The 10,937-nt window shown below is 43.7% G+C and overlaps 1 protein-coding gene across 2 annotated transcripts in view; it reads right to left on the bottom strand.

Annotated features, from left to right (window-relative positions):
* Window positions 1-213: 213 nt before the first annotated feature.
* The window catches only part of LOC306660898 (tubulin alpha-1C chain), a 32,843-nt gene continuing 22,119 nt past the window's right edge, over window positions 214-10,937 (bottom strand). The window contains exons 1-4 of one of the 2 annotated variants that reach the window (XM_079139620.1): window positions 7,683-7,820; window positions 3,858-4,080; window positions 3,596-3,744; window positions 214-1,289 (exon numbers count right to left, since the gene is read on the bottom strand). In XM_079139620.1, the coding sequence (XP_078995746.1) occupies window positions 315-1,289; window positions 3,596-3,744; window positions 3,858-4,080; window positions 7,683-7,685 (1,350 nt within the window). In that variant the 5' untranslated portion in view covers window positions 7,686-7,820 and the 3' untranslated portion in view covers window positions 214-314. Of the gene's footprint in view, window positions 1,290-3,595; window positions 3,745-3,857; window positions 4,081-7,682; window positions 7,821-10,937 lie in introns of those variants that run through there. The other variant, XM_079139621.1, reaches the window with a different exon arrangement.

Below are 10,937 nucleotides of genomic sequence, written 5' to 3'. Positions count from 1 at the left end.
CTGTATTTTAATATCTATAGGTGATTCAAAGTCACGTTACATTCTAGTTTAAGAGGCACCAACACAATATAAAATTTTATCACCCCTCGTCAATTCAGATCTAAATTGTATACAGTAGGTACCTGCAATATTGGTCAACTCATCAGGTAAGCTTATCTGCCAGCCTCAATTGGCCTTAAGTGGGTCAAATATTCACTGAGATTCAGAGGCCAGTTTGACATTTAAAATGGAAATGCTTTTATTGATAGTTCAGGGCTAAAACACAGAAATAAGACAAATCCAAAATAACGGAGTGTGAAATTGCAGCAGCAAGGTTAATACTCTTCACCCTCATCCTCTCCCTCAGCACTATCTGCTCCAACCTCCTCATAATCTTTCTCTAGGGCAGCCATGTCCTCACGGGCCTCAGAAAACTCTCCTTCCTCCATCCCCTCACCCACGTACCAGTGAACAAAGGCACGCTTGGCATACATCAGGTCAAATTTGTGATCCAGGCGAGCCCAGGCCTCAGCAACGGCTGTGGTGTTACTCAACATGCATACAGCACGCTGAACCTTGGCCAGGTCTCCACCAGGCACCACAGTGGGAGGCTGGTAGTTAATGCCAACCTTGAAGCCAGTGGGGCACCAATCCACAAACTGGATAGTACGCTTGGTCTTGATGGTGGCAATGGCAGCATTGACATCTTTGGGGACCACATCGCCACGGTACAACAGGCAGCAAGCCATGTATTTGCCATGGCGGGGATCACATTTTACCATCTGGTTGGCTGGCTCAAAGCAAGCATTGGTGATCTCTGCTACAGTAAGCTGTTCATGGTAGGCTTTCTCAGCAGAGATGACAGGGGCATATGTGGCCAGAGGGAAGTGGATACGGGGATAGGGCACCAGGTTGGTCTGGAATTCTGTCAGGTCAACATTCAGGGCTCCATCAAATCTGAGGGAAGCAGTGATAGAAGACACAATCTGGCTAATAAGGCGGTTAAGGTTAGTGTAGGTTGGGCGCTCGATGTCAAGGTTTCTGCGACAGATGTCATAGATGGCCTCATTGTCTACCATGAAGGCACAATCAGAGTGCTCCAGGGTAGTGTGGGTGGTGAGGATGGAGTTGTAGGGCTCAACTACAGCTGTGGAAACCTGGGGGGCTGGGTAAATGGAGAACTCCAGCTTGGACTTCTTGCCATAATCAACAGAGAGCCGTTCCATCAGCAGGGAGGTGAACCCAGAACCAGTTCCCCCACCAAAGCTGTGGAAAACCAAGAAGCCCTGAAGACCTGTGCACTGGTCAGCCTGCAAAAGGAAAAACAAAGAGTTAATGTTATCATCAATAGACATCTGAACTTCTATCTTCTATGACTCTATGATTAGGCTAACAGATTTTGTTACTTTTTTGGTACTGGGGATTGAACCCTAGGGCCAACCACTTGGCCACATCCCTAGCCCTTTTTATGTTTTGAGACAGGGTCTCACTAAATTACCTAGGGCCCAAGTTGCTGAGGCTGGCTTTGAACTTGTGATCCTCTTGCCTCAGCCTCCTGAGCCATAGGATTACAGGTATGTACCATCACACCCAGCTTACTAACAAGAATTTTAAAACTGAGGGGAAAATCTGCTTAAAAGGCAGGCGGATCTCAAGTTTAAGGTCAGCCTCAGCAACTTAGCTGAGACCCTGTCTCAAAATAAAGAACTGGGATTGGGGGAATAATGCAATTTCATTTCCTAAGGAGGAATCACAAGCTTTGGAATGAACACAGGTCCAAGTGTTAGTACCAGGAGGGCAGCTCTTATGGCCACAGAGCATGGGTAACTTTTAAATTGGAGAGTCATCACAGGCCTGGGACTACCAGCCAAACATGATGATCTCTCAAAGACCTGGCAGTTGCTTTCTGAGTTGAAATACAACTGAATAGTCAAGTTCCAATGCTTTGGTGCTAGAATCAGGCTGAGTGTGGACCTGGCTTCACCAGTTCCTCACTGTGTGACCACGACCAAATTCACTGAGATCTCAGATCATTGGTGTTTTCCCACTTGTATGGGATATCCTGACTAGCAAACTGCTAATGAAAGGACAATTTTGACCTTTCAAACATATCTTTGAGCACCTTTAAGAAAGATTGTCAAAGATATGTTAACATTATTTACTGATCCCTCAGTTCACTTATCTTGTGGATCCATACTCTTGAGTAACCACATGAAATCAATGTATGGGGGGGAGATCTTAGTCTACTGATTATATCCATTAAGCATCCTATAGACATAGAATAACAAAGGACGAATGCAATTGTTCTGAAAGTAAACATCACCTCAGAACCCTAAATGGCTTTTACTAGATTTATTTGTCCCTTAAGGCAGATCATTCCTGATTTGCAGACCATGCTTATAACTGAAGCTTGACTTGCAAGCATAGGAACCATTAACCCAATTTTGCTGAGAAGCCTATGATAAACATCTGAGAAAAGTATGAAGCCATAAATGGTATAAATGGTGGTGCAAGGCCATTCTTTTTAGAGCAGAGCAGTTGTGGCTGAGTTTAATATAATGTGATTTTCCTGATAAGCTACTCTACCCAAGCTTTCAATGCTTGATTTTTGGTTAATTACTTACAAGCTGCCCATGTGCCTAAGGAGTAAGGAGTCATCTGATTGCCAGGCTCTTAATTGAAATCACCTAAACAACACACTTAACAACTTTCCTAATACAAATAAAGTGGCTTAAGACTTTCCTGCCACAGAACCAGCCGAGATCTAGGAGAAAAGCCAGGGTATTACTTTTCTGTGTTCACATCTTAAAACTTCAAAGTTTCAATGACTGATTCTTGCTTCTGTTATAAGGAAGCTCCCAACTCCACTTTTAGCTTTCTTTTGGGAGGTTTCCCTTGCTGTTTCTAGACAATGCTACACTGGCTTCTTCTATTCTGAGTTCACCAGCCTCACCCCATACCATGCCAGTGCTGAGGATTGAACCCAGACTCGCTTGCATGCCAGGAAATTGTTCTACCACTGAACTACACCCTCAATTCCTGAACTTTCATTAATATAGGGACAAGCCCAGATTTTTTTTTTGGGGGGGGGTGGGGGGGCGTGGGGTACTGGGTGGGAATTAAACTCAGGGGTGCTCTACTACTGATCTACATCCCCAGCCCTTATTAATTTTGGGACAGGGCTTAAGTTGCCAAGGCTGGCTATAAATTTGCAATCCTTCAGTCTCCCAAGTAGCTGGGATTGCAGGAACAATCAATTCATTATATGTAGGAGTCAGCCACCTACACATTGTGACTAAGATGATCTAAAAATGGGTATGTCTCAGCTTGAAGCAAGGAAGCTTAATTGTTTTGTTAGTGAAAATGTTAAGGCTCCCTGGTTCTCACCCTGACACCAGGTAAATTGTCCTTACTGCATGATCACCAACTGCCACAAATCTGCTTCATAAAACACATAGAATCTAGAGGCAAAAGATTATTTGCTCCTGCCTCCCATGACCCAGGACTATACAGTTAAGAAGCCCAGTTAACTTAGTAAGCAGACCAAATCTCATTTCAGTTGCAAAGAAACTGCAAAAGAAAACTGCCATCCATCCCACTTTAAAGCTCTATTTACCAGCTTGCGAATTCGGTCCAAGACAAGGTCAATGATCTCCTTGCCAATGGTGTAGTGGCCTCGGGCATAGTTATTGGCAGCATCTTCTTTGCCTGTAATGAGCTGCTCAGGGTGGAAGAGCTGACGGTAGGTCCCAGTGCGAACTTCATCTGGAAAAGGAAAGGAAACCAACCACCCATCATTAATAATCTGCATAAGTCTGCTAAACTCTGGTGGGAGAGAAAATGTATATGTGACCCCAAGACAGACCCAGTCAACTCACCAATGACCGTCGGTTCCAGGTCTACAAACACTGCCCTGGGCACATGCTTGCCAGCGCCTGTCTCACTGAAGAAGGTGTTGAAGGAGTCATCTCCTCCCCCAATGGTCTTGTCACTTGGCATCTGGCCATCAGGCTGGATGCCATGTTCCAGGCAGTAGAGCTCCCAGCAGGCGTTGCCTATCTGGACACCAGCCTGGCCAACGTGGATGGAGATGCACTCACGCTGTGGGAGGATGAAAGGAAAATGTCAGAATATGACACATCAGATGAGAAACTTGGGAATGGTTCACACCTAAATGACTAAATAACCTTCAAAGACATTATGGAGGCTACTCCTGCTCAGGGACGATTTCACAAGCAAAATCTTTACTGAAGATGTAATTCAGAGAAAACACATTGGAAGACCAGATAATAAACTAGATGAAACTGGACCCTTGCTTTATAGTCACTATAGATCAAGATCAGATTTAATTTTAAAATGACAGATTGCTTAATTAGCAATACAATTTTCCCCAGCTCCTGAGAAATATGTCTGATTCCTTAGAGCAATGCAAAATTCCCCCTTCCAGGGCTAATATATTCTTCGTGTGATTTAAACACAGGAGCTCATCTTAGTCCCTGTTAATCCTATTCTTTAAAAGTCAAGAACTTGTGCTGGGGAAGTAGTAGCTCAGTGGCAGAGTGCTTGCATAGCATGCGTGACGCCAAGTTCCATCCTCAGCACTGCAAAAAATAAAAGGCAAAAACTTCTGGTTAGGTCTTGTGGTACAATCCATAATCCCTGCAACCAGAGAAGCTGAGATAGGATCGCAAACTCAAGGCCAGGCCCGGCAACTTAGTGAGACCCTGTCTCAAAACAAAACAAAAAAATAAAATAAAAAGAATTGAGGATATATAGTTCAGTGGTAGAATACCCCTGGGTTAATCTTCAGTGCAAACAAAACAAAACAACAAAAAATTTTTTTTTTTCTCCTTTAAAACCAGCAAACTCCAGCCATGACTCATGGAGAAAAATGCTAGATAAGCAGCAGCTAGCTGTATTTAAAATATGTGGTCAGAGGATGCCTTTCTACCCTTTGGAAGAATCTAACTTTTAGAAAGAAAATTTTTCCTTCACCATCAGCCCATCTTGGAGAGGTGGGAGTGTTAATAAAGTCAAAAAAGGTTACAAAGACTTTTAGTGCAATGCTTTAAGAAACTGACAGTTTCCTAGCAGAATGTACATATATCTCTGGCACTGAAAAATCTGGTTTCAAGAATAGCGAGGAACCATTTGTTTTCCTTTTCTGATGAAAATGGGATATTTAGAAGTCACTAAATTCATTCCTGCTTGGTAAAATAAGGCAACGAATATAGAATCTGTACCCATAGACTTAAGAGGAAAACAAAAAAGGTGTTCATTTTACATACATATATATATTCCTCCCCCCCCCCTTCCCACCGCCCCATGGTGCTGGGGCTTGAACCCAGGGCCTTATGCTTGACAGGCAAGCACTCTACAAACTGAACTATATCCCCAGCCCTGTTCATTATATTTTCTCACAAGTCAGATTAGCTTAATTTGGATACCATCAGAGAACTTTCAAAATTTTGACACTAAATAATCTCCCATTATTTTCCATGAATAGTAAAAATCAAGTTTTTAAAAGCTGTAACTAGTAAACTAAAAAATAAAAACTCAACACCAGCCGTGTTCTCAAAGGGCCTAGTTTCATAACCCAATAAAAAAACCATTACTCACAACCCTTGATTTATCATCTACTTTCCCATAAAACAATGAAGCTCTCCTGACCACATCAGCAAGCTCTATATTACTTGTATCTACCTGCCTAGTTCTAGGAGCTATAGGGAGAATTGGGAGTTGTTTGTTCTAAAGAGATCCTGACTATTTGCTATTGCATCATGTTTATCTTCACCTGGACTTTGGAAACTCCCTAGCCCCCCAAAGCTGGAGAAAACCAGAATATCTGTCCATGATGATTCCCAAACAGAATCAAAGAAATACAGTATCTAAGAATATCCACTCATTCTAACAAAGCACTTAATTAAAACCCTGGCTCCCAATTTTTCTTTCATTGATCACCAGTTTAAGCTGCCTTTTTTTTTTTTTTTTTTTTGGTACCAGGGATTAAACCCACAGCCCAGGTACTCAACCACTGAGTCACATCCCCAGCCCTTTTGATATTTATTGAGGCAGTGTCTAAGTTGCTCACAAACCTCCTGTCTAGGCCCCCTGTATGGCTGGGATTATGGGCGTGGGCCACTGCTCCTGGTTTAAATTGCTTTCTTGAAGCTTAGCAGGCAAAGTCGGTGGCCACTGCTTGCTTTCCACTATTTCTGGGCTACTGGGGAGACTGAAGTAAGGCTGCAAGTGACCCACTTAGTTTAGCATTAACTGGGTAAACAGCCACCATCACTTGTAGAAACCATTTGTATTAATCAGTTTGCCTAAACAGGTGTGCTGTTCTGCTCTCCAGCCCTTTAAACAATTTCAATGGTTTCTGAATCACTTTTACCTGTATCTTTGTGGTCTCTCTCGGTGAAAAGCATACAAAGCAAGTTTACAGTTAGATACACTTTTGACAACCGTGGTTAGTCTCTGAAGATTCTTTGGTCAGCTACTCACTATATCCCCCCCCTCCTGCTTTTTAAAGGATACTGTTTCCAAGCATTGAATACATGGATACTTTGAATGGAACTCAAGGGCGATTTACCACCCAGCCACTCCCCAGTCCTTAGCAATTTAGTGAGCTATCAAAAAAAAAAAAAAAAAAAAAAAAAAAAAAAAAAAAAAAAAGATGAAACATAAACCTGGGGATGTAGCTCTGTGGTAAAGCGCCTTTGGGTACAATTCCCAGTACCAAGAAAACCAAAAAAACAGGCAGCTTTTTGATACCGTCAACAGGTGTTCTTAGTTTTTTCAAATACTTCCGAGAAGTTATTTAGAAAATGCTCAAGTTGTGTTCAATTTCATGTTTCTTTTTCCTTCCCCGTCCGGTGTTGGGGATCGAACTCAGGGTGTCATGAAAGCGTTATTTCAGTGATCTACACCCACAGCCCCAGTTTCATGTGTGTGTTTTCACATTACTGGGGATTGAACCCAGATTCTTAAGAATGCTAGGCAAATTTCTACCTCTGAGCAGCAGCCCAGCCCTACTCTCTAGTTTTCTAAGAAAACATCCTTTTACGGACTTGTTTCTGAAAGCAGGTTTAAGTAGAAAGCTTCAGCTGTAAACATTTCACTAAATTAACACTAGGAAGGCAGGATTAGGCAACGCGACAGTTAATTATTCCCTTCAAGGGAGGAGTTCTTCTCCAGGTGGATTGGTGCAGCTGGAAGTACTCTCCAAAGCCGGCCACAGGTGACTCAGCAGCGAGTCACAGGGCGTGGAGGGAGCGCCCGGAAGTGCTGGCACAGTCTGCGCCCGAACGCTCCCGAGTCTGATGTCTAAGGCAGTGTGAAGGTGAGGTCATTTGGGGAAATGTGGGGATAAATCTGGTGTCTCCAAGTCCTTGGGGACCAACGTGAAAGCGCCCTGCCCTTCCCTGAGTGATGGCAGGGCCCGGTGAACAAGCCCTTTTACAAGGATCGAGGGCTTCCTATTTCCACCAAGGATAGCCTTCGGGACGCATCTTCGAGCCCGAAGCGGTGTCAGAATGGTGAACTCGGCTTTTCCAGGCCGGCTGGTGGAAGCCAATTTGACGCGAGGCGGCCGAAGCCGTCGGCAGCCCTCGCAGGGGCAGTTCCACGTGCAGCCCGCGGGTCCAGTTGTCGCTTCCGACGCTAACTCTTCCCCGCCCCATTGCCAGGTGGCCCCCACTCACCATGACGGGTTGCTGTAGGACTGCGCGGCGCGGGAGGTGGCGAGGAGACGACGACCAGGAGCTCCCACTAACAGACTACCAAGGAGTCCGGGGGAGAAGTACTAAGAGGTGGACTTGCGGGGATGGGCCATATATATCCCTCCTCTGATCACGTGTCGGGAGAGCAGGTTCTGGACCCCGCCCCGGCCTCTGCGGCCCCGCCTCGGAGCCCGGCCGCCCCGGCCAGCGGAAAGAGGAGAAGCGCGCAGCGCTGATTGGTGGGTTCAAAAGTTCAAACCAAACTCTACGTAAGGATCCAGGAAGGAGAGAAGATATCCAAAGCCAGAGAATTGGCTAGGTGGAACCGGGAAGGGGATGGGACGGCGATTGGCAGGTAGAGGAAGGCGAGGTGTCTGCGCTACCTTTAGAAAGTGCGGGGATGTCAGGCGCACAGAGTCCTAGAGAGGTGAAGAGCCAGGTAAAAGGGGGTGGCGGCCGCGCCCTGGAGGGAAGTCCTTCCCGCCACCCGCTCCGCCCCATCCCCGCGCTCTGGACTCGCTATCAGTCTTCGTCGTCCAGCTTCCTACATGGCCTGGTCTGGCCTGCCCTCGGGGGAGGCGCATACTCCAGCCAGTTCTACCTCGCAGAGTCCCTCCCTTCCCGACCGACGCTCTGTCCTGGCTGCCGGTACCCCATTCTCCGCAGCTGAAGGATCTCCAGAGAAGGCCTTATTTCCTATTCTAGATCTTAATGCTCACCAACGGGTCTTAAACCTTTACTTTCACCTTTGTGTTTGACTTTCTTTACTCATTTTCTTACCTACCCTTTAAATAAACCTGTTGGGGTTGGTTTGTTTTTTGGTACTGGGGCTTGAACCCAGGGGTGCTTTATCACAGAGCTACGTATCCCCAGCTCTTTTTATTTTTTAATTTTTTATGTTATTGTATTTTCTGTACCTTTCTTTTCTTTTTATGTGGTGCTGAGGGTCGAACCCAGTCCCTCACACATGCTAGGCAAGCACTCTTACCACTAGAGCTACAACTTGAGCGCCTCTTTTTATCTTTTGAGACAGGATCTCACGAAATTGCCCAGGGAAGTAAGAAAGGCAAAGTGAAGGCAAAATTGGGTTTTGGATACACAGCAGACAGAACTCAAGGTATATGCCAGCTCACAACAAATGGCACCTATGGAAATACCTGTGGAGCTTTCTTTCAAATTACAATACACTTATCAAATGCTTATTCATCATACTGTGTACTAGAATATTCTGAATTTGGAATAACTAGTGTCTTAATCTGTTATTAAATATTTCATTCTTAAATTAGTAGTTTTTCAATTAAGATAAGTTCCATAAGTATGTCTAGCACATTATCTAGATGCTTAGGGAATATATATGTGAACAAAACCAACTGGAGATTATATTCTAGAGGGCCTTCTGGTGAAAGGATAGTTTTTGTTTTTGTTTTTGTTTTTTTCCAGTACTGTGAACTAAACCCAGTGCCACTCTATCACTGAACTACAATCCCAGCCCATTTTTATTTTTTGAGACAGGATCTCCATAAGTTGCCCAATGCTGGTCTCCAACTTATGATCCTTCTGCCTTAGTCTCCTAAGTAGCTGGGATTACAGGTATGCATCACTGGATCTGGCCAAACAATTGTTAAATAAAAATTATTGGAGGCCATTGTTTTGAACTAAGCTGCTGCACTAGATCCCAGAAGACCAGTACAAAAGTAAACATGGAGCAGGGTGCCATAGTGCATGATTGTCATCAGGAGGCTGAGGCAGAATCATGAGTTTCAGGCCAGCCTGGGCAACTTAGTGAGACAGTCTCAAAATAAAAAATGAAAAAGTTGGAGATGTACTTCAGTGATAGAGCACTCCTGTGTTCAATCTCTAATACCACACACATGCACATAGTCCCTCCAAAAAAGTAAAAAAAAAAAAAAAAAAGAAAAGAAAAAAAAAAGAAAATCAAAACGGAGTCACTTATTCTAAAGTTACACCTTACCAAACCAAAACTAATGTGTTATCTGGTCTTCTGAGATACCAGGACAGAGATAACAGCCAAACTGACCAGTTTCAATGGGCATGAGGGCTGGGGATATAGTTCAGTGGTATAGTACTTGCCTATCATATGCCAAGCCCTGGGTTCAAATCTCCAGTACTGTAAAAAGCAAGCAAACAAATAAATAAAACCAATCAATGGGCATGCTAATGAAGTTCCAGATGCTTTAGGTTCTTACAAAAAGGAACCTAGCAGTCTGCAGTGGTGCATACCTGTAATCCCAGTACTCAGGAGGCTGAGGCAGGAGGAATGGGGATTCAAAGCCAGCCTCAGCAATTTAGTGAGGCCCTGAGCAACTTAACAAGACCCTCTCTCAAAATAAAAAATAAAAAGGGCTGAGGATATAGCTAGTGGTAGAACATCCCTGAGTTCAATCTCTGGTACAAAAAAACAAAACAAAAAATAAATAAAAAAAACCTGAACCTCATATTAACCAATCCAGTCCACCCCACCCACCACAACCCTTTTCTATTTTCACACAAGGTCTCTCTAAAATTGTTTAGACTGACCTTGAATTTTTGATCCTCCTGCTTCAGACTCCAGAGTAGTTCTGATTACAGGTGTAGGCCAAAATGTCTGGCTTATTTTTCTATTCTGTCTTTACAATGAAAATAACTAAAATGACCAACACACATTTTTGTTTTTGCTTTCTTTAGCCCTTTTCTGTGGATAAAACCAATATCCTCTTCTCAGCTCATCAGCACACTTTACTTTATAGTATAGTATGTTGCCTAATTGTAGAATTACAAAATCCAATTAATCACAAAATCACAAATCAATTAAGATCATTAAACTAAATTTGTTGTAATTATTTTGACACAGTGAACTCAATACATAAATTATATAATTCGTTAAAAAGTGAGAATGCTATAGAAAACATAGAATAAAGCAAAGGAGAATGAGTATGCTAGGTAGGGATGGAGTGGGAAGGTATAACAAGGTATATGCAGGGTTAGTTTTAATGTGTGAGATTTGAATTTGAGATCCTCTTGCCTCAGTCTCCTGAGCCCCTGGGACTACAGGCATGCGCCACCACACCTGGCTAATGTGTGAGATTTGAACCAAGACTTGGAAGTCATGAATATTTAACCTGTCTTTACAAGTTAAATATTCCCAGAATAGTCAGCAGTTGGAACAAAGGCCCCCAGGCAAGAGTGAGCTTTTTTCCTTCCAGTACTGGGAATTGAACCCAGGGCTTTATACCACTG

Source organism: Sciurus vulgaris (genome assembly GCF_902686455.1).
Source record: "Sciurus vulgaris genome assembly, chromosome: 5".
In the NCBI taxonomy this organism is placed as follows: domain Eukaryota; kingdom Metazoa; phylum Chordata; class Mammalia; order Rodentia; family Sciuridae; genus Sciurus; species Sciurus vulgaris.
The sequence above is the reverse complement of the archived record's forward strand: the minus strand, read 5'-3'. Positions and strand labels throughout refer to the sequence as shown.